Source organism: Oxyura jamaicensis, chromosome 13 (assembly GCF_011077185.1).
Source record: "Oxyura jamaicensis isolate SHBP4307 breed ruddy duck chromosome 13, BPBGC_Ojam_1.0, whole genome shotgun sequence".
NCBI lineage: Eukaryota > Metazoa > Chordata > Aves > Anseriformes > Anatidae > Oxyura > Oxyura jamaicensis.
The window spans coordinates 18223442-18246646 of NC_048905.1; the positions used below are offsets into that span (position 1 = coordinate 18223442).

Sequence of the window (23205 nt, forward strand, 5' to 3'; positions counted from 1 at the left end):
TGGCGCGGTGAAGTATTGCTGCCCCATCCCCCGGAGCCTTCCCAGCCTCACGTCCCCCGTCCCCGCTGTCCCCAGCTGCCGAGGCGCTGCGGTGTGTGGGGCAGAGCCCGTGCCCTCCGCAGACGATCCTCTCTGGACGCCCACGGGCGCTTTGCCCTTTACAGACACAACAAGCTCAGCCGGGAGGTTCTGCATTTTTCTGTGGATTAGGTACCACGGCCGTTTAAAAATGTTGGAGATCTGGAGATCGTCTCTCCAGTTCTGTCACTAATTGGCTCTGGACACGTAGGTGAAGCGTGCCCTCCCATCGCACACGCTGCTGCCTCACGGTATCTGTCCCCGGCCATCCCCGTGCAGGGGCAGGAGCCGGGTCGGCAGCGGGCACTGCCCGGGGCTCACCTGGGCGGTGAGTGAGCAGCACGAGGCTGCCCTGAGCCCCTCGTCCCCTCGCTGCAGCACAGAGGCTGCTGTTTGCTTTCCTGACCCTCCAAACATTAGGGCTTCCCTGCCTCTGACTGAGTTCCCATTAAGGTCCACGCGCTCCCGTTTTGGAGGATGTCATAACCCACGGGTGGGTTTAGGAGGCGGTGCTGGTGCCGACACGTACGCTGGAAGTAGGGGGTACCGCAGCCGTCAGTGGAACCCTGAGTATCAGCAGCTGCTTTTGGAAAATTTCAGCCTAATTAGTTTATTTACTGATAGTTCAGCAGATGTTTGGTAGATGCTGGAGTCACCTGGCTGACAGGTCCTTCGTGTACTGTCCTCAGCTTGCCTGGAAGAGGAGCCGAGCTCCTTTATTTATTTCTGTAGCCATTTACCCTCATGAGAAGCAGTATTTTCTCAGCTTTCCTCCTGACGGTCTGTAGTCTCCTGTCTTTGTGGCCCAAAGCACGAGGGCTGGGGCAGTGGCTGGAGCCAGGGCAGCCGAGGAGAAGCACAGATGCTGCCCCTGTCCGGAGCTGGGACACAGAAGGAGCCCTGCTTTCGGGGCTCCCCAACAGCACTGTTCTTCCTGCTCCCCGCCACAGCTGCTCACGCTCTGAAAGGCGGTGAGAGGGCTGTGGGAGCGCGGGTCGCTCGTGCATCACGGGATGAGCGGGGGCAGCTTTCCAGCCATGCAGGCTTGCAGGATTTGTCCTGACCGTCCTTCAGTGCAGCAAGGTGCCTGGGGTTACTTGGCAAGCGTTGAGCCTTCCCAGCGCCGGCTGTGTTTGCAGCTGTGTTGCTGGTGTTCAGAGGTCCGCTTGCTGGCCGGGGTTTGTGCCTGAGCCGCCTGCTCTGCCCGCCCCGCGGAGAGCTGCTCCGCACAGGAGGGGCGCACAGCTGGGTGCTGGTGCCTGGAAATCCGTGTCGCAAGAGGTGCAGGGGGCTCGGGAGCCCTGAACACCCCAGGGGCACTGGCCGCAGGAGTGTGCTCCGTGAAGCAGGGGCATGGTGAGATCTGAGAGCTCGAAGTCGGAGCTAGGCGTGTTCAGAACTGAAGCAGAGTGCGCATTTTTTAATTCTGAGGGCAATTGAACCATAAGGAGGAGATAAGTGGGGCAGTGAGTTTTCCCTTATTTGAAATCTGTTCTTTGAAGTACAATGTCTTTCCAAAACTTCCACTGAGATTCATCACACAAAGCTATGTGTAATGCAGAAATTGTGTTCAACACACAGGATCACGCAAGAGAGTAGATTAGATAATTATAATGATTATTCTGCTGTTAAACGCTCACATTTTTTCCCACAACTGACCTGGGTCAAGTGTGACCCAGGAACCGAGCGGATATTGAGAACCAAGCAGGGTTAACACAACAAACACACCACTTGGTTCCGTACCAGTTTTCCCTTATAAGCGGTGTTTTGGTGCTTTGCTCATGTTTTGTTATGCAGAGTGCTTTTGTCATCCCTTCTGTGCTCCCTGTGAGGGTTATCAGGGTGCCCTAGAGCTGGGTTCCCAGCCACAGGTCGCTGCCCTGACCCCTGGCGAGGTGGGACCGCTGCGTGCGTGGTGTGCGGAGCGGCTCCTCTGCCCTGGCGGTGCTGCGGCAGCTCGGCTGTCCTGCTCCCGGAGCAAGACGGACAAATTAAGTTCCACAGCAAAGAGTCCTTCACTTAAGCTGTTAAAATCATGCGGCAAAACACAATCTCAGCCTCTTAAAAGGGAGGAAATAAAATAAAGGCACGGTTTCCGATTCTGCCATTCATCTCCCACCCTCTGTGGATGAAACACTTCCAGTTCCTTGGCTGATAGCGACTTCAATTCAGGGTTGGCTGGTAGCTGCGCCTGAGATTACACAGGCAATTGACACTGATTTGTTAGGCTTACAGGGCTTATTTTCGGACTTCAGCCTTGGGCAGAAAATGTTTGGAAACAACCGGACGCCGCGGCCGAAGGCGCTGCAGGGCGCAGCTCAGCGTGGCCGGGGCTGGGGCCGGGAGGGCTGTCGGCACACAGCCAGGGCCTGCCAGGCACAGACCGGCTCAGAAACCTGCACCGTTGGGTGCAAAGATCAGGGACTGATGTGGATTGGCCTTTTGAGGGGTTTTTAGGTCCTTTGGCAGGTGGATTTCTCTCTTATTTTGCCTGCTGGCTGCTCTGTCCCCCAGTCAACGTTTGGAGAGCTCAGCCTCTGCTTTTCTCCACTCTTGCTTCTTCTTCTGGATAATCTTTTCCACCACAAAGGGCTGCACAAGCTGTGTTCTCCTTCCACCCGTCCTGCACCCCCGTGCTTCATCACTGCACCAGCCGAGGCAGGGCACACGGGGAGCTCCACGAGCCGGGCTCCTCCACCTGCACGGCCCGCCGGCCCCAAACCCGGTACCTGCTGCTGGAGCTGTCTGGGAGCTGTGGGCCAATAAATATCTTTAAAATCAGCGCTCCGGGGAAATCTCTCTTGTTTGTGAACCTTTCTGACGTGCTTTAGGGAAAGCACGGCCCGTTGTTTGATCGCTGTGTGACTCATCGCTGAAGAGGTCGTTTGTGTTTTCCCTTTGACACCGCAGACGGTGGCAGGCTGGAAACAAATCCAGCTGGGTGCATCACGGGAACAGGAGAGGGGACAGAGAAGTGTTTGAGATACCTGCTCCCGTCAGCGTGTTGGAGATCACGATAAACGACATGCAATTTCAGGAACCTGCTAACATCTATCGGCAGAAATTTCCCATCCTTGGCTTTGTCTGCTCTTGGAAGATCGCCCGGGCTGAATTTGGGCCCTCTTGCTGCCTGCAAGCGCTCTGATTTAGCCCAGGAACCAGGAGAACTCAGTGACCCTGGGGAGCGAACGTGACGAGCAGCGTTAGACTTTGCTCCTTGCCCTGGCACCCATGAACCTTTTGCTCATGCAATCTTTTTTCTTTGAAACGGTGGCAGAGGGCTTACACAACGCCACGCTCCTCTGTCCCCGAGGCAGCACGGCTTCCAAGCTAGTTCACAGAAGTGCGAGGGGTTTCTGCTGGCTGTGCAGGCTGAGCTGCCCACATGGCTCAGGGGTTCCTCCGAGCTGTTCATCCTTCCTAAACGTGCCCGGGATGTAGATGAGTATTGCAAGTCGGCCTTCTAATGCGAGCAGGCGTATAATTTGAAGGGATTGAGAATGGGGGGTTCTTGATTGCTACGTGCTTTTCAGTAGCAATTTGCTCATATTAGCGTGCTCAGGAAGAACAATGTCTCTGAAAGGTTTGTCATGAAGGCAGCACTCACAGTGTTTTCCAGCAGGTGCCTGTCTTTCAGGAAAACATCGTCACAGAAGGAGCAGTTCCCTGCAACAGAGCTGCTTTCCGTGCCTTCCGTGATGATAATTGCTGCTCCCAGTTACAATTACAATCGCTGCTTATATGGGAAAGGCACCCTATGAAAGTGAGTTCATGTGATTTGGGTAATGCAGCACAGAGCTGAGGAGGGAACCCGTGCTGCCGAGGTCGGTTTGGGATGTGTAATGTTTTCACGCCTCCGTGCTCACGTTACACAGATGCTGGGGAAGTCTCATAGCAGAGCATGATGAAAGGAAAGGAGAAACTCCAGGAAGCCTGCAGGCTGTCGGCAGGGAGGTGCCTGCGTGGCGGTGGACACGGCGCAGCCGGTGTCCGTGTGGTGCTGGAGCCGGGGCTGAGCCACGGGGCCGGAGCTGGGAGCGCTCAGAGCAGCTACGAGATGGATCAGAGACCCCTTCCCCTTCCTCCTCAGCCCCGTTTGTAACAATGCTGCTCTGCGGTGCTGGGCACGGCCAGAAAAGACCGGGAGTAGCTATTGTACGTCCTAGGCTGAAGCATTGCGGCGCTGAGATAAACTTGAACTGGGTGATCTGTCCTGTCCTTCTGAAATGCTCTCCTGCTCTGTCACCCAAACGTTCAGGCCTGTGGTCGCTGATTGCAGTCACGCCCGTTCCTGTACCTAGTTTGCGTTCATGTTTTTTCAGGTTATGGAGCACTTTGGAAGTCTTTGGGAATATAAAATATTAACGCCTTGAGAGAAAAAAGAAACAAAAACAACAAAAACAAACAAGCAAAACATTTTCTTTAAAATATGATTCATTTAAAATGTAGCTGCACCAATAAAACAAACAGCTGGTGTAATAATTGTGTGTCGATGTACAACACGCAGAAAGTCTGACGGTAAACCGGCCGCCTGCCGCTGGGGATCTGGTCGGATAGTGCCCTCCTTACGGTAGGGCAGGGATTAGTAATAGGAATGCCATATGCCTTCGCAGCTGTATGCTCTTTTTTAAGCAATAGCAGCCATGTGTGGTGTCTGATGATTCTTGGGGCTTGGTGTTTTTCAGAGGAGAACAGGAACAGTATCATCAACTCCAGCCTGGAATCCGTTGTATCTTCAAATGCAAACAGCTTCCTCAACTCCAACAGCTCTCCCCAGCCCAACCTGAACTCCAGTGATCTTGAACTAGAAGTAATTAAACCCAACAGGCCAAATTCACTGTAAGTACGGTAGTAATTAGTGTTTTATAGGCGCTCTGTCCTTAATCTTTAATCAGGGCTGTTTCTTACTCTGACTCCCAGCCGTTTGTGGAAGAATACAATTTAACGTTTTAATTTTTAATGGGCGCCTAGCATGTGTCCTGCATTTTAACTCTGCCTAAGTGGTGGGATTAGCGGCTGCGGGTTAGGTCTGCTGGTGAGCTCAGCCCGGGTTATTTTGAGCACGCGGGATATTTTTCAAGCCGAGCTCTGCGTTGCTGTTTGAACTGCTTGACCCATCTGGAGATAACTCCAGCAAACACAAAGGACTTTTCTTCTGAGTTAAATCCTATGACTGTTGTCAGTACAGTTGATCTCCAGCCAAATCTGTGCCATTGCTTCTGCTATTGCTTCCTTCATCTGGAAAGTTCAAGGGAAAAAATAGCGACCTTAGCAATGACTCCCCGGGGACGGCCGAGTTATTTATGAAGTCCCCTGGACTTGACACAGCCGAGCCCTCGCACCAGTGGCCGCTCTGCTGCGGGGAATTTCCTTCCTGCCGCGGCCCTGCTGGGCCCCAGCGCATTTTCCCACAGAACCTCCCTCCCCTCCCGCACACGTGAGGATCTGCCCAGATCCCCGGCAGCCATCGCGGGCCCCACGGATCGGCCGGCAGGATCGGCCCTGCTGTGCTGCCAGCGGTAGGGGGGTGCAGCGACCTTGGCGGTGAGGGGAGGCCTTCCTCCCCCCGTGTCCCCCCCACGGGCAGCACCCTCGCACCCCACTGGGCAAGCCCCCAGTCCCTTGAGGGCACACAGTGAGCACTTGGCCTGAGCGGCTTTCTCCTGGCTACCCATGGAGACGGTGCTGGTGGGCTGGTGACCCTGGCCGTGGTCCCTCTGGTTGATTGGAGAGGCTGGGGTTGGGGTCCGGGGTGTAGTGCCCATGTCCCACAGGGGTGCTCAGCCCTGCGGCGCTGGGACGGGCAAAGGTAGGTGCACGTTGGCAGTGTCTGGGCAGAGAAGGGCTCTGGCTTTCGCCCACCAGCTCCATCTCTTTCCCATCACCACTGCTCCCACTAAATCCCTGCGTGCAAACCCAGCCGGCCTCGTGTAAGCCGAACCCGCGGCCACTGGGCAGGTGAAGCAGCGCCCGCAGGGCAGGAGCCGCGGCACGGCCACGAGCTGTGTGCCGCGAACTGAGGCGGGATGCGTGGGTCTCGTGCCCGTGCTGCTGGTGGGAGCCCTGGGGGTCGGTCACATGCGTTGCCCCCAACAGGATGTTTTTAGTTTATTTGTCCTCCGAGGGAAGAAAATTATGTGACTTACATTGCAGCAACGTTTGTGAGCCCGGGTCTCGTTGTGACTTTAAGGAATTGTTTGCCAAACTTGCTGTTTTTCAAATTCCAAGAGTTGCTCTTCCTAATAACTTACTTTTTAAAGAAAGTCGTAAAGACGCTCAGTGGAATGAACCAGTTAAAGCTGCGTGGGGCTCTGGGGAGCGGAGGCATCTTGCTGTCACCCAGAGCTACATGAGCGGACTGGAGCAGAACCATTTGCTTGCCACCTGTAAAGGGGCTTCACTCTTGTGCGAAGCGACAAGGTGCTTAGCAGGGTAGCCCTGGCAGCGCTTCTGCCTCTGGCACGGTTTGTGGCATCCAGTGATTACACCCACAGAAATGTGCAAGCTTTTAGGCAAGGTCGAGCTAAAGGTTAAAAAGTAAGTCTAAAGTGAATACCTCAAAGCAAATGTTTTCTTCTCTGTAACCCCAATTATGTAAATCAAATGTCTTTAATCCAATCTTCCCATGAGAAATGAAGGGTCTGACTTCATTGTATTCTCTTGTAATGCTCCGGATAGGTGTCCCTTCAGCCTCTGTGCCTGCTTACCCATCAGCCCGAGTCTTCTCACGAGCCCATGCTGTTCTCATACTTATCTGTGCTCCCGGGTTTAATGTTTGCTGAAACACATTAGTTTGTCTTTAAATATTTGCTTTTAACCTAATTTGTAGTCCCATGAAAATTTGATTGCTGTATTTCCTCTGCAGTGCTGTGGTGGTTAAACATACCCAGATCGTTTCCACGTGTTTATTTGTAGCCGGCTCGAGCCAGCTGATGGTGCTCAGCCCCCACGCGGCGCTTGGGGGGCACCAGGCAGAGCAGTGTGTGTGCAGGGGGGCTGCCGGGCTTGCTCGAGGCTGGGGAAGGAGCACGCGTTTTTAGACCAGGGCTTGGTGCGAGTGGTTTTGGTTCCACACCAGGGCTGCGGGTCGGGTGATGGTTGGGGTTGCTCCGCTCTGCTTGGGGCGGCCACCGGTGTCACCCCCAGCAGCGGTTGGAGCGGTGGCAGCAGTGATCCCCGTGCCCGGCCCACGGAGGTGCAGGGCTCCTCTGCTCAGTGCGGGTGCTGATGGGCAGTGGTGAGGAAGAGGAGGAGGAAGAGGAGGAGAAGTGCTGCCGGGGCAGGAGCGCGTGAGCAGCACGTTTCCCTGCGGCTGTGCACGGGCTGCGCTCTCGGGGTCGGGGCGTGCTGCCTGAATGGTGCCAGTGTCCCGGCGGCGTTGTCCTTGCTGCCCTGCGGCGCTGCACAAGTAATGCCTGTATAAAGCCGTCCCTGTTTTTTTAACCAGCTGAGTAATTTCGGCTTTGCAAAGCCTTGGGCAGCTCTGTGCACTGAAGCCGGCTGCTATTATCTGTTACTGCCGTGCGAGGGTTTCCAGTGCTCCTCTGTAATTACCAGACCCACAACGAGGGTGCCCGGCAGCAGGGAGTGTGTCAGGGTGCCTCGCTCTCCGCAGCCCTTCAAACACCCTGCCAACCCCTCTGCCAGTCCCGTGAGACCCATCGTTGAGCCCATCTTCAGGAGTTCGTTTTTTTTCCTGCATTCTTCACCATTTTCTGTAAGTTCTTGGCCGTGGGCCAGGGCTGTCCCAACTCAGGACCCGCTCGGGAGCTGCCCGGCCCAGGACTGGAGCGGCTCGCAGAGCTGGCAGAATTCAAGAATTCAAGCCCTGCAGCTGAGGAGCTGTAAAATTCCAGGTGTGAGCGGGCCGGGAAGCCCCGCTCTCCTTCAAAGAAAAGATTTCTTTCTGAACAAGGAACTCTTTGAGAGTACTAGGTAAAAAAGGAATCCTGGATTTGGTGCTTCCTTCCCTAAAGTGACAACAGCAGAGGTTACTGAACTAAAAACTAACCCAGACCAGAACTGAATTTCTTTTTTTTGCTTGTTTTTGGTGTCCGAAATCACCAGTGAAACAGACGCTTCGGTGCAGGCCATCGTGGACCAGGGCCTTTTCCTCTGTTCTGCCGTGGGGAGATGGCCGGGTTTAGACACCGACACGTCGCTGGCCCTTGGCCGATGTGGGCAGAGGGGACGCGGTGGCACGCGAGCGGGGCCGGGCGGCCACGTCGGGCGCTGTGAGAGCAGCACGCGTGGGACGCGCTCTGCGTGCCACCGCTGTCCTCCGGCCGGGGAAACTCGCTCGTTTTCAGGTTTGCCTTCCTCGGTCCTGGCCCTCCCTCAGGAGCCAGGAGGGAAATTGTTTTGTTGCAGGGCGAAGGCTCTTCCTTCCCAGGCACCAGTCAGGGTTTTACGATGGGAATGCGTTTATTTATTAGGGCTGGTTTTATTTTTATGGAAAAACTGCTCTGGGCGGGAGTTGTACTGGTGAGTCAGCAGGGCTGCTGTCCCCTGCCAGGAGCTGTCGCTGCGGCGGCGGGCACGAGGGACCGGAGCTGGCTGTCTGCTGCCACCAACGCCCCACATGGGGATTTTTAAATATTTCTTTTAAATAGGCACCGATTTTCTTTACCCTTGCCATTGCAGAGAAGTTCTTCCTTAGGAAACACGACAAAACAAAAGCCAGAAAAGCCTGTATTTCTAGCATGGATAGACACTTCAGCTGAAACGGGGAAAGTTTTCAAACTGTGTGATCACAAAGCACGTAAGGCTTAAGAATTATTATTTTTTTTAATCCTTCAAAAGCCAGCCCCTTGCTCTGGTGGCCCAGTAATGCACACTGGAGATGTGCACTGGATGGAATAGCGAGGGTTTCGGTCTGTTCTCCCACCGTAATTTCTTCTTGTGCGTGACAGTTCCGAAGGTGGGTGAGGCCAGATGACTTTTCACCCTGTAACTAGATGGGCTGGATTTTTGCATCGCGACTTCATGAAGTCGTCAGCTTGCTCAGGAGTAGGAGCATGCAAACGATGTCCAGGAGGCTTCTGCCTTTTCTCTCAGAAGGGGAAATTTGCATCCCAAGCACGCAGGATGATCGGAGCGGGTGGGAGAGCACCGAGAACTCACAGCTAGCCCGGGTGGTGCTTGCCCTGGCTTCAGGCATCCCACAGCCACTGCAGTGGTGCCTCCGCTCCATCCCCAGCCCCGGGGGGACCGTGCTGTGCCATGCCGTGCTGTGCTGTGCCATGCTGTGCTGTGCCATGCCGTGCCGTGCCATGCTATGCCGTACCGTGCCGTGCCGTGCCGTGCCATGCCCGGTGCTCTCCTTGGAGCACCACAAGCAGCACGTGGCTGCCTGGCTCCCCGAGTGGTGACAGGGCAATTCAATCTCAGGGCTAATTTTAGAGGCTCTGTGAGGCTGTCCTTTCGGAGGGACACTGTAGCTCCAGCCATTTCTGGCGGGCGCTGGAGGGGGGCAGGGAGAGGCCGTCCTCACGCGCCTCAGCCGCGCTGGGCATCCCTCCCACACTGGCTCCCTGTCTGCTGGCATGGCAGCGCAGGGCGAGCCTGGCTGGAGCAGCCAAACACGAGGTCTCCAAAGCAAGGCCGGGCACTCAGAAATGCTGCCTGGTGAATCGGGAGAGCCGTGGAGAAGCCCCCTTGGCTTAGGACCCCCACACGGGGAGAGGAGGCTGTGGCTGGGGCTGCCGGCGGGTGAGGGTGGAGGCTGAGCGTGGGACGGGGGGCCCTGGGGGGAGCCTGGGGGAAGCCACGAAGCCTGACGAGCAGGAACTGCGGCGGCGATTGGAGCCGGGGGGAGTCGCAGGAGGTGTGGCAGGAGGTTTTTTACCTGTGCAGAGCAGGCGCAAAAATACACATTTTTCTGTGGGGCGGGACGGCGCTGCCAGTTGCGTGCGGGGATGTCTCCAAAAATACCAGGCACGGAGCTCGGGGGTGGCGTAGCCAGCAGCCTCCTTGCCTCGGCTTCAGGAGGCTCAGCCCTGCCCGCAGGAGGATCCTGCCGGCTTTGCTTTGCTTTTCTAAAAACCTGAGAAGGCATCTGCACAGCTGGGCATGGGATGGGATCCCCTGGGCTGGGAACTTGGCTGCACGCACAAGGAAACACCAGAATTAGAGTCGCCTTAAGGCCCTCGTGCCCAGGCAGTGCATCCTGTAATCCTCCGTGTTTTCCCTCGGAGGATGCGGCATGGCGCAGTGCTGGAGCGGGGCTGCCATGGTGGCTGTCCCCCAGGGCTGGCTGTCCCTGCCGCGGCCACGCAGCCAAAGGGGGGCTTTATGAGCACTATGCAGCAGCTGACTTGTTCCTCAGATTCGGAGTTCATGTCTTGGCACCTTTCGCATCCTTTTTAGGGTTCGCGTGTGCTCGATTTGTGTCAGGGTGATAATTACAGAGCTCCCTTCACAATATCAGCGCCTTTACCAACTGCTCCTGGAATCGGCTGTTTATGTGCGAACCAAGTCAAAAATAATGAATGCTGAAAGAAAAATTACTTGATGAAGGAAGTGTAGTCTGCTGCTCCCTCAAAATGGAATAATTGTTTATTTTCTTGCTCGCTTGTTTCTAAAGGACCTAAGGGCAGCGGTTTTTGAGGTCTGTAAGGGTGATTCAGGGCACTGGGGTTTCTCCCGGAGTGGTTCCCCCAGCAAAGCTGCTGTCCGTGGGGTTGGGCTGAGCAGGGCGTGCAGATGTGATAGGGCCCAGTAGGAGCCCTGGGGAGGCGCAGTGGCCGAGCGATCCTCTACCTTCTTTGCCCTGGGGACTCCGGCCTTAGGGAAATGATAGCTTTGGGAAACGTGGATTTAGTCGTCACACGTCTGTTTGCATTTTGTTTTATTTTCTTGTTGACCAAGTATGGCTATTTCTTGCCCTCCGTGGGTATGGAAAGAAACGAGGAGCAGATCTAAGGTCCAGTGGTCATGAAAAAAATAGCCCAGTCAGTGTAAGGAGGAGAGGCTACTCCCATGTGCTTCTGATTTACAAGACCAGAATAAATCTTCATTAGGCGTCCCAGTTAAAGCTTGAGCTACATTTCTCCTTCCCTTCCCAAAAACGAGAGGCCTGAGAGCCACAAGCATCATGGGCGTATTGAATGGCATAAGGCGGTGCTTGCTGGAACAGACTCCTAAAAATGCAAAGGGCCTTAGCAATTACCACTTGTAACACACGTAAGCAAAAGCACACAAGAAGCAAATAGTTCTGTAGATGCTGCTGGGTCCTTGCAGAATTCAAGTCACTTTTTCCACTCCGAAAAATAACTAATAAACGTGACACAGCCTTATTCAGCAGCTCTGGGTCAGAAGGCAGCAAAAATAGGCGCTGGGGGCGTTTGGATTTGTTTGAACTTCTGTGAAGTCGTCTACCAGGAGAGAAGTGAACTCGTTCTGTGCTGTGCTTCATTAGTCAAGCTATTGTCAGAACAAATCCTTCCTCCCCCGGGAGCTGTGCCACCGCTGTAGGACCAGCCAGGTGTGAAGGGCAGCGGAGGCTGGCGCCGCTCAGCGATTCCAGAGGAGGGAAGCTCGGTCTGTGGACGCCGTGTGAAGCTGGCAGCGAGAAGGAGCCTTCTTTCATTTGTGGAAGGACCCCCCAGAAGGCGCACAGAGAGCACGGGGAGGTACTCGCCGGCTGTGAATGCCCAGGAGCTCTTTACAGCTTGTGTTTCATTCACAGCAGAGGAGCTGTGAGCCAGGGCCCTTTTGTTTTCCACGCAGCGCCTGACGAGGCCGCGGTGAAGAGGCTGCAGGAGTGCTGCAGGAGCACCGCGGCCCCGGAGCCCTGCCTCGAAGCCAGCCGAAGGCGTGAGGTGGGAGAAAACTGCCCACGAGAATGGAGTTATTTCCTGTAAACCACAGAGCCTTAAAACATGTGTAAGCCGGCGCAGGCCTGTCAAAGCAGAGCTTTCCCGTGGCTGCAGCGGTAAGCGGTGGTTAGGCGGTGACAGGCCTCACGTCTGTCTGCTGCTGCCACAACTGCTGTCATTTCTGCCTTTCCAGTTGAGACTCTTGGAGTGCTCAGCTGTGTTTTAGTTTCGTTTGTTGTTTTTTTTTTTTTTTTACAGATAAGGGGGCTATGCTAGGCCGGGTGCCTAGCTGGCTGAAAAGAGGCCAGCAGCAGCGCTCTTCCCTGTGCCCCGCGTGCTGCGCTGCGGCCTGCAGCCCAGGCGCAAACCCCAGCCGTAGCGCAGCGGGTGCCAGCTGCTCAGGGGTGTTGGGTTTCAGGCTAGGAAGATGTCTGAAGTTATCGAAGTCACTAATCCCAACACGGGTGTCGGGTGAGTCGCTGGGGTGCAGGGAAACCGGCCGGTCTTGCTTGGGAGATGCTCGTTAGTCACTGCTGCATTTTCACACCTTTGAAAAGTGAATGATGATGGTTAATAACGATGGTGTGCTCGCCAGATAGTACCTGGCTGACTTGGCAAAAAGATGTGACATCGCTGTCAGCTGGGTGCTTCTGCTCGGGGTAACAAGCAGCAAAACGTGTGCCGAGAGGGTCGTGCCCCACAGGGTTGCACGCAGGCCCCCAGGGCTATGTGCAGGCTGGTACTGCCCTGGTCAGCGCACCCCGGTCCTCGAAGGGCTTTGGGAGCCATCAGGAACATTCCCCCTTTTCCACCTTCATGCACTACCTCCTGCAGCCTCCAAGATTGTACAAACAAATCCTGCATGAGCTGCAAAGCCCTGTTAGCCCTGGGCTCTGAGCTGCAAACCTCCGCGCTGGAAACACCAGTGTAGGATTTTATTTTCCCATTGCAGACTTGCAGGACAAATTTGCACAGGTTAAAGCCCAGCGGGCCTTTCTCGGCAATGCTGTCCTGTGCTGGTGGTGGGACGGGTCGGGCTGTGTCCCCTCCATCTCCCGTGCTGCTGGAGGTGACGTGGCCGCAGCGGAGGCAGCAGAGCGAGCAGGGACCCGTGGGCAGAGCGTGCCGTGGGACACGGGGACCTCACAGCGCTTGGAAGCCACGCTCATCCTGGTGTGTGCAGTGGACAGAGAGGTGCAGGTGCTGCTGAGTGCCTTCGGGTTGTTTGCTCCTCTTGTGCTTTTCAAAGCCCTCCCTGTGCTCAGGTTGGAGAGGAGCTCCCTGTGCCCCCTTGCAGGGGCAGGGCGAGTGCAGTGGTGCGGGGCCGTGGGAGAGGCTCAGCCTCAGAGCAGTGACCAGCCGGGAATTTCTTGAGCTTCGGTTTCCTTCTTGGTTTCTTGGGTCAGGCGTACAGGTCAGAATATTTCTGAAATAATCCCTTTGGTCAAATGATGTAGATGATGTGCGTAACCAATGTGCTTCATGATCTCAGGCTGTATTTGCCACATATTAATTGCCCCACGCTGCTTCAGAAGGACGGACAGAGGTTAGGAGGTACAGGCTGCGCAAGGGCTTCCAAATGAAAAAGAAAACACAGATTAATGCAAAACTGGGCAGAAATGGGCAGGCAGAGGAACACCTGCACATCCCCACGGGCACGGGCTGGCGAGGGGCTGCGGCTCGGGGCTGGCTGCGGGTCACTGCCCGCACCCGGGGATACGCGGGACGGTGCAGGCAAGTGGCAGCCACCCGGGGACAGGGGCAGGCGGCTGCCGTGCTGTGTCCGCCCGTCCGTCCTCCATCCCCGGGGGAGGGCGTGGGGTGTGAGAAACGAGCCCTTAACCTGCGTGACCTCTGCAGTTCCTCTCTCGTGCTCAGTCGCAGTTGTTTTGCAGAGGCTTTTGTGGCTCCGCTTTCTTCTGCTCCCGTTGTTTATATTCGTGGAGAATAATGGCAACTGGAGGTGCAGAAGGCACCGGGGCGGGTCCCACCCTCATCCTGCCTTCCTGTCAGCCACTTGGGGAACGTCCCTCTGGAATGGCATCTCTGGGGCTTTTGTTTGAGAAATTTTCTTCTTAGTCAAGCAGAGCTGTCCCTGAGGAAGCCGTGTGCTTACCCACTCCGCCCCAGCCCGGCATTCAGCCCCACTTTAGATCTGGAAGGGGACCGGAGCGCGGTGCCGACCCGCGGCGCTGCCCTGGGCGAAGGAAGCGGCTCCCAGCCGAGCGGCTCCGTGCCAGCCCCCGGCAGCCCCGCCAGGCGCTGAGCCCTGGGCTTCTGCCTGATCGGGGTTTTAATCACCAGGGCTGGCCGTGAGGGGCAGATCTTCTGATTGTGCGAACCAAAAAATGGCGTTTTTAAGGGATTAGGGAAAATCTCATAATGGTAGCTCATTGTGAAAAGCTGTATCTAAATTCAGTTTTAAGATCTCAGACCTGTCCTGTCTGCAGCCGTGGGCAGGGACTGGGCTTTCACACTCCCCGTGGGGCTGCAGTGGCACAGAGCTGCTGTCCCTGCCGGCAGGGAAGCGGCTGCTCACAGTGTGTCTGTCCAGGCGGTGCCACGGTGTGCAGTTATCGCAGCTTTCCTCCCTCAGCACCTCCTGATGCAGCTCGTGTCTCTTCTAGTGGAGTTGCGAGGCACCACCATGCTGCTCATGGTCGTGGGACAAGCCCGTGGGAGGCCGCTGACGGCCCTGCAGAGGAGCCGCTGGGGGAGGAAGGCTCTCCGAGGTGGGCACTGCCTGGCCCTGGGGGTCCTGGGTGGGATGGCAGAAGCACTCGTAAGGCATTTGGTGTGGATCTGGGGTGAAGGTAGCCCAAACGAGCGTTGGTTCCCTCCTGTCTGGGGTCATGGGAGGTACTACAACACGGGGAGAGCGAGGTTAGGGACAGGGCAGCAAAAGCGGGCTGTGGGGCTTTGTGCCGGGAAGCGAGGAGATCTCTGCGGAGGCTCACGGGGTGGCACCGCAGGGTGGGCCCCGACCTGGCTGGGGCTGGAACGGAGCTCCAGCGAGCGGCAGCACCGTGTGCTCCCTGCTTCGTCCTCAGCAGCAGCTCCGGCGCCGGTGGCACTGCTCCGTGCCCACCCCATGTCTGTGGGTCGGGCGGGGGATCCGGGCAGGCGGCCCTTGGGGCACGGCGTCGTGGCTGGGACGCGGGGTCGGCCTCGGCTCAGGAGGAGCAGGGGTCATTTACCATTCCAAAGAGGAACGCGGCTCTCCTGGTGTTCTTACTTGAGAACAGATCCTCAAGTTCCCAGTCTGCTGCTTGGCTTGCTCCAGATGACATAATATTCCAAGTATCTCATGACTTATTTATTTTTTTTGGTTCAGGCTGCTATAAGGGTGTCTGTGTGTTTGTTTTTTGCAAAGCAGCTTTAACTTGGGAGTCCCAGATTCTGCCTGCAGTTGGAAAGCTCCATAAGCTGCAGTGATTCAAGGGCCTGGCAAACATCTTCAAACCCGGTTCATGAAAAATACAAGCGGTATACTCGGTGGACTCCACCGATAAATGTGGTGGAGGCCTAGTGCTGATGGCAAGACGTTCTAGAACGTGCCTATAGCTAATTCAAACACGCGTGTACATTTATATGCATGTATTTCATAATTCTTTCCTATGTTGTGTTTAAATAAGCCTGGATTTGTTTAGAAGCATTTGTATGCTTCCATGAGGTATTTTAAGATACGTGTAAAAGAAAGATGCCTGCAGGCCACAAGAGCAGTCATCTTGTTTTGGGAGGGCAGAGGGAAATTACAAACTTTCATTTGAGGAGAGATATTTAGGGCTGCTTGGTTGGGAGGAAAAGTCCAGCGCTGAAAGGACGCCAGCTTTCCCAGCATCTCTGCTCCGTGGGCTTGTTGCTTTGGGCTCGCAGGAGGAAAAGGTCAAAGATGGATGGTTTATCTGTTTTTCTGCTGTGTGGGCTTTTCATTTGCCCAAGACTTTGGCATAACAACTTGTCAAAGCTTTAGCTCTTTCAGTTTTCAGTTGGCTCCTGGACTAGAAACTTTCCACAAATTGAACTTGAAAATTTGGCCAAATATTCCTATAAAGACAGTCTCCAGTTCTGTGGCTAGCCCCATGTGAACCAGCAGTCATACATCAAAATATTTTCTACCTGGTCATCCACTACAACAAAGGTAATTTGTCAGGTTCAGCCTCCTTTTCGCTAATGCACGCAGAAAGCCATCTTCCTTTTCTCAGCGGGAACAAAGTACGTGGTTGCTTTGAATCCGCATCTTTGGAGTTAACTGGAGCGCACTCCTGGGGACTTACTGCCTGCACAGGGCGTGCGGGCCATCGCAGATGGGCAGACAGACAGCCTCTTCACAGGCTCCTCTCCCCAGGCCTCTCTGCAGCTCTTCCCAACCTCCCTCCTGCTCTCTGCAGCTTTTTGCAGAGCTGCCTCCCAAGAGACTTTTCAGAAGTTTCTGCTTTTGAACTGCACTGCTCTGTTTATGTGATTTGCTCTGGGAACATCTAAGGGTGCTTCTCGCAAACTGAATTAAATTAGAATTGTACAACTCCCTCCAAGAGATCTAAAAAAGTGCCTTTGACTTCAGCATCACATATGCTTAAAAGACAGCTTTCTTGAAAGCCTGGGGAAGAAAATACAGACACTGCACTTTCATTGCTTTCTTAATTCGTATAATTAGTGTGGAGATAGCTGCATAGCTGTATTTTCTTCAAAGAAACTGCCTCAGACAAATATTGGCTAATGGAAATTTTACTTTCAAATAAAGCGGTATTTGAAAATACATTAAGGCCATTGTGGGGAAATGGATGCAGGAATCAAAGATGCTACAACAAAGCCTTCCCCGGGGCAGCTAACAGAACAGCGTGTATGCTGTTAGGAGCTGATGGGTAGATCTCAGACTCATCTTCCTACTTTCTTTTTCACCTTTTCCTCTCCTGCCTTCCTCCCCCTCTCCCCTCTGGCTCACGGAGCAGGGTCCCGGTGCGCGGGTTGCTCGCGCAGCCCAGCCGGGTCCATCCTGCGCAGCTCGGCTCTGCCTCCGGTGCCTCTGCTCGTGCTGGGCTGGGGTTTCTCTTGGGCTGAGTCTCTCAAGCGCGATCCTAGCCAACAGCTTTATTGAGCCTGCTGAAAGCAAAATGGCAGTAAATTAGGTCTCTGTGCCACCTATAAACGTCACTAGAGACAAAATATTTTAAAAAAAAACAGCTGAATGCATTCTTTGGTTCCTCTTTCTGCCGGCAGATTCAATTCAAAACCAAGGATGCAGCCTAGACTTTCCCTTGTAAAAACCTTTTGACGAATGTGGGACCGCTTTCTGGAGGCAGTGCCGCTTTCCAGCCGCGCCACACAGGCACAAAAAGGCCCGGCGCTCACCGCGCTCCCCATCGCCAGCAGCCACAGCGGCCGGGCTGAGAAGGGGCCGCGGGACGAGGAGGGTGCGTGAGCGGGGTGCGGATGGGGACCACCCCCGCGGGCGGCCGTGCCCCTCCTGATGGATCCGATTTCTCAGCAAAAAGCCGACAATTTCCCCCACGGAGCAGGGGGGGGAACAGGGCTGCTCAGTCACAAAGACATCCTGTCTCCCTCTGAAAGAAGATCCTGGTGCCTAATTAACTTCATAAATTAGCCAGAGCTGTGAGGCCACCACTTCAACATAAAACGGAGGTAACACGATCTGCGCGGCCCTTTCTGTGGCGGTAAGGGATCCTGCCCGCCGATTAATTTGCCCTCGTCCGCTTTCCGTCCAGCTGCATTCTGGCTGTGCACAAGCCGATGTGCAGACACTGTTGACAGGGCTGTGCTAAGCTGGGAAATTATCAGTAGCATAAGAACCGCGGCCAATTACTCGCCGGCCCCCACGCGCTGGCATCGCTCCCCCTCCTCGCCCGGCTCCGTGAGGCCGCCGGCCGGGCTTGGAGCAGCCCGCAGGCTTCCTGCTGCAGAGGTGTCCCGGCTGGCTTTGGCGGGCAGCGGGGAAGGAAATCCCAGAGGAAGGAGCGCCGTTTCATCTTTTGTTGTTGTCTGTACCGGCGCTTGGAAAAGCACCAACGCAGGCAGCCTGTCCCCTGCGGAGGAGAGGAAAATCCCCTCTGCCTCCTGCCCGTGCGGGGCGGAGCGGGTGGGAGCGGGGAGAGGAGCGGGAGCCCTCGGGCACAGGGAGCGAGAGCAGAGGGCTTCCAGCTCGGTCGCTGAGGCCCTGACAGGGAGCTCCCAGGGGCTGGCAGCTTTCTGCCCCCCTGAAGCACAGCTGGGGCCTCTGTCTGTCTGTGTGCTGCTGCTCAGCGTGGTGGTGGTGGTGGTGGTGGATGCCAGGGAGCTTCAGCAGCCACGTGCCTTCCACGTGCTCCCCAGTGGCTCCGGCTTTTCAGGTGGCAGCAGGATGTCTGCTCGCCCTCCCTGATGGCTCTGCTGTAATCTGCAGTCCCGCAGGGTTTGTGCAGGCACATTTACCTCCGTTTGGAGGGGTTCCTGTGGCACAAACAGGTTTCCGTTTGACAAAGCCAAGGCTGAGCCTGAGCTGTTGGTTGAGGACCACAAGGGGTCTGGAGCTCTTCCACCCGTGCTGGTTCGCTCTCCAAGTGCTGCTTCTCCAAGTACCGACACCAGCCAGTCACCCCAGTCACTGCATCGTCTCTGTCCAGTCTATCTGTAGCTTTTCAGTATGGGAGCCCAAGAAGTGGCTTAACATTTTTTTGTCTTTCTGCTGCTTTGCTTGTGGTTGAAGTGATAAACGGTGCTTTCCAGGTCTCTTGCAAGAGCCAGGCTCCTCCATGTGCAACGGCGTAATGCTAATGCGGGCGCAGCACCTGCGGTCTCCATCCCTGCAGGTGTCCAAGACCTGGTGGGCGACCGGCTGTGGCCTCACAGCCAGCCCTGCCCGGGCAGGAGGCAGGGGCCGGCCCCCGGCGACTCCGTCACGGACACGGCAGTGGGCACATCCCTCAGGGGAACCTGGGGGAGCACATGAAATGTCACAAATGGAAGTGCAGTGACAGCCAACCAAAAAAAAATAGCGAATTGTATGTGTTTGTCTTCACGGTGTTTGATTAATGGGAAGGGAGAAGAAGCTAAATCTTTGCCTGCTGCAGGCAGGGGCGCTGAGGCTGGTCAGTAGGCTGGGGGGCCGTGGTGCAGTGACCTGGGGGCTGTGGTCCCACTGGGACTTCAATTTCCTTCCTTTTGCAAGAATCCCTCATGGTAGCTGGGGTGGCAGATGGGAGACTTTTGTTTTCTGGGGGACGTAAGATGGCAGTGGATGGAATGCCAGATTAAAATGAGAGCTTCTGGAGGCCTGTCGATTCTTCATTGTGCATACAATTTGTTGGTGACTAATGCCTCTAGACTTGCAGAATTACCTCATGAATTAGAAGCAGTGGCGTGGTGGAAAAGATGTGACTATGATGCTGGCTCCTGATTTACCAGCACTTCCCTCCTAAACTGCTCTTTGGCTTCCCACTGGCACAGCACAACTTTTCTATTAATACTTCAGAGCTCAAACACGGTTTGAACGCGCTTGGTTCAACGTGAAGTCTGCTGGCTTGATTATGAGGTCTGCTGAGAGCCTTCTGAGCAGGGAGGAAGCAGGGAGGGGGTTGTTTGTGGAGCAGAAAGTGCAGCCTCTGAGCGAATGCAGATCGGGGCTAGGTGCCACCAAGGCCCTGCAGACGTGTTAGCGTGGACCCGTGCTTTCCCCGTGCCCCCTGCCTTCCCCGTTCCCAGTGCTGGTGCGGCGTTCCCGTCGGAGCAGTGATGGGTGGGTTGGTAACTTGCCGGCGGCACTGCTATTTTTTGATGTAAAGTTGGGTGCTCACTAAGGAGCTGTTCCTTACCGACCCAGCACGGTGCTCCCACCGCCTGCACCCCGCCGCTGCGGACGAAACCTTCCCACGGGCCGCGCCGGCGTCCGCCCGCTCCAGCAGGTTCCTTCCCGCGGTGCCTCCCAGCACTTAGTCATGCTGAAAACGCATCCATTGCTGATTCTTTGCTTATTCACTCAGCCTTTCTCCAGCATTAGCATCGGTCTCTAAGCTGCGTGCCAGATGGCGGTACCAAACCAGCAATGTCATTGCATCACTGCGAAACGCTGACTATAAGCTGTATTTGGAAATGGAAACGCTGTTAAGTGGGACAACAAAAACTCCGGCTCTCCTTCCCAAAGGCAGAACTCTTCTTATTGAAGTGGAAAAGCTTTTAGATGGCGTATGACATTACTAAAGCAGCCGTAGCACTCTCTCTATGGGAAATAAGCCAAGCAGCAAGGTGACAGGACACACCGATGTGCTGGGTGTCCTGAGGATTACAGAGAGGGACACGTCCATGTTATTGAAAAGAAGATCATGTAAGCCGTGCTCGTCGGGACAGAGGAGATAATAAAATGAGATGTGGAAAAGTCCATGCTGAAGAACCTGAACTGTTCTGGACCGATTTGGTCAAGTGACGTTGCCCACAATGTATTCTGGCTGCTTATTTCCCTAAGCCTCATGGTTTTCCACCTGAGTTATTTATACAGCCAGCTAGCTCCTGAGGGAATATTACCGGAGAGAGCTTTGGCATCATTTTTCTTGCATTTAAAGAGAGGAAGAATCCTACCAGTCAGAAGCCTGTGGGCTCATGGTAATGTATAGGATCGTGCTTGGTGCCATCACTAACCCTCAGTACAGCCAGAGCCCGGGGAGCTGCTTGCTCAAGCCCCTCCGGCTCTGCACTCTGGGCTTTGCTAGGATGTGCAGCGCTGCCTGAACTTCACGAGCTTCTCTGCCCAAAGCTGCCTCCCATTTCTTTCAGGCAACAGAGCCGTGTCCACCAGGGAGCTGCAATCTTGGCCTTGTGTTAGCAAGTTTGAGCCCTGGCATGAAATGATGCTGTAATATTTTTCTCTGGTTAGCTTTGAGAAGAGCCTTACGTTCAGCAGCTTTGTTTTATAGGAATAGAAGAAAGAGGGGTGGGTGGTTCTTGGTTTAGTTTCATGCAGTCAGGTACTGGTAACGTCAGGATGGGAATATTGTGTTTTATTCGTGAGGTGATTTCATCAAAGGGCTTTAGCTCATCGGTAGACTATGCCCATTCATAGATGTTAGATGTCCTGTGCCAGAAATAGCCTTGAGTTCCACAAAAATAAACAAGTTGTAAATGTTTTTAAGTGGAACTGGTGTCCTCTCAGCCAAAAGAACAAAGCAGCAAAAGCTGTCTGGAAACCCTGCTGAGAAGAATTCTTCAGCCCCGTAAATGCCTGCAGGACTTGAGAAGTGTAAAGAAAATGCCAGACACAGTCTGGGCAGGCAGACTGCTGAGAACGGGGGAGAAAAGAGAGGTAACGAGAAGGGAGTAGGAAAGAGGTTCTTTAGATCCAGCAACTGGAAAGCAGAGCGGTATCTGGAAGCAAGGAGCGCTGCGTTTTTCGCATGCTCAGGCAACAAGCTGAGCTTCAGAACGGAAAGCCAAGATGTGCCGCAGCCGCAGGAAGCGAGGAGGAGGCTTTCGTTCCGCTCATCCCTGCCTGTTTGTGGGTGCAGTGGGATTGCCGGAGGGGCACTGGGGACCTCCTCTGTCCTGCTGCCGTCCCCGGGCTCCTCACACCGCCGTGCGCCTCGCGGGGCTGCAGAAGGCACCAGAAGGAAAGGCGAAAGCCTCGGCACGTTTTGGGCTACTGACTGACGGAGTTCCCTCTGCTGCTTCTGCTTGGCTAAAGCTGCTTTGAAGACTCTAATTTTAGCCATTTCTTTGTTTCCTGCTTCTGGTATTTTTGGTTCTCAGCTTTTTTATTTTTTCTGTTTTGTTTCCCACTATGCACTCAACAGGGAGAGCCCCTCGCAAAGTCCTCAAGAATAATAAGAAGGGAAAAAACGGGTCCAGATGACATTTGCTTTCGGCAGACAACAGGCAGCAGCCAACATTTCCAAAAAGTCCGTCACCACCTCTGCTATTTCCATGAGAAACAGAAAGGAAATTGGACCCTACACGAAAACTGTTCTCCAAATACAGAGGCCTCATTATTCTGATCACTCAAATGTGCTTACTTCTCCAACAAACAGGACTTAGGCCTTGCAATCACGTAACTCCACAAGGTGATACTTGAGCAGTATCTTAGAAAATAAGTGCCAGTGTTTGACTGGAAGGAGATAAGCCCTTGGTGCTCATCCCAGATGCGAGGTCTGTAGGCACTCGAGAGGGCCAGCTCAGGCGGGATCCTGAGAAGTCCGTTTGTTCTACTTGAGGCAACGCGCTGGAAAGACTTGCAGAGGAGGACGATGAGGACAGCAGAGGTGGCTCAGTCATCTTACGACCATTCCTTCTGTGAGTAACTCGATTGAAACAGGATCATCTTCATTCTTAAAGACCTGCATGATGTCGTTATTTAATGTATCTCTCAGTTCTTTTGGTGGGCATGGGGAGTGTTTTCTTTGCCACCCAGAACCCAAAGCTACCAAAATCCTGCTGCAAATTATTGATAACTTCTTAGATAAAGGCTGGCTCAAGAGCCAGGTTCTTGCTGCAACACTTCTTGCTGCAACACTGCAGAAGCAATTCTCTGAGAATCATTTGATTGCACTGTACACCGTAATCACAGTAGGCTGAGCAGTTGGCGTGGCTGTGATAGAGCTGACTTTTACAAGTAGCAAGAGCTGCATTCTTTTAAAATGATTTCATCTCAAAACACGTGTTGGGAATTTCTGGTCCCAGTGCCCATGCAGTTGGATGGGTGCTCCTCCAGCCGTGCAGCGAGGAGGAACAGGGGCTGGTGGTGGAGGCTGACTGGCGAGGCAGCGCATGGCCCCACTGCACCCAGCGAGATAAGCCTGACCGTGTTTTGGTCACTGTGTCACCCACCCCGCTCCAGGGCACCTCCCAACCATGGACAAAGCTCCTCTTTGGAAAACGCTACGCTGTGCGTTCGCTTGCTCTGTCTTGCCCTGCCTGGGGCTTTTGTGGTCCCTTGGGGATGTCGGCCTGCCGGGTTTGTCGCTGGCAAGAAGAGGAGCTGGTGGCTGGAGGCATCCAAGCTGTCTTAGGACTCATCCTACTCTGAAGATGGAACCTCGCTGAAGCAGGGACTGGGGGCTGAGAGGTCCGTGTCTCTTGTGAAGGGTAAGTCCATGTATGGAGCAGGTCACGGGCACCTCTGAAGGGTTCTTTGGGATCACCAGGATGGAGGAGGCTGCGTGGATGGTGAGTAGCCATGGTGCGATGGAAGGGCACAGCTGGCAGGTCCTCTACTTCCAGGTGCTAAACCCACACGTCCTCATTCCGTTTGCACTGCAGACATGCACCGTCTTGGCGGCTTGCACGTAGAGCCAGCAGCCGTTGCATACAAGTAGTACAACCAATGGAC

At 54.8% G+C, this 23205-nt stretch overlaps 1 protein-coding gene across 4 annotated transcripts in view; it reads left to right on the forward strand.

Moving 5' to 3' along the window:
- The window catches only part of ARHGAP26 (Rho GTPase activating protein 26), a 126262-nt gene that overhangs the window by 93404 nt on the left and 9653 nt on the right, over nucleotides 1–23205 (forward strand). For 3 of the 4 annotated variants that reach the window (XM_035338668.1, XM_035338666.1, XM_035338669.1), the window contains exon 20: nucleotides 4764–4917. In XM_035338668.1, the coding sequence (XP_035194559.1) occupies nucleotides 4764–4917 (154 nt within the window). Of the gene's footprint in view, nucleotides 1–4763; nucleotides 4918–21673; nucleotides 22365–23205 lie in introns of those variants that run through there. The other variant, XM_035338670.1, reaches the window with a different exon arrangement.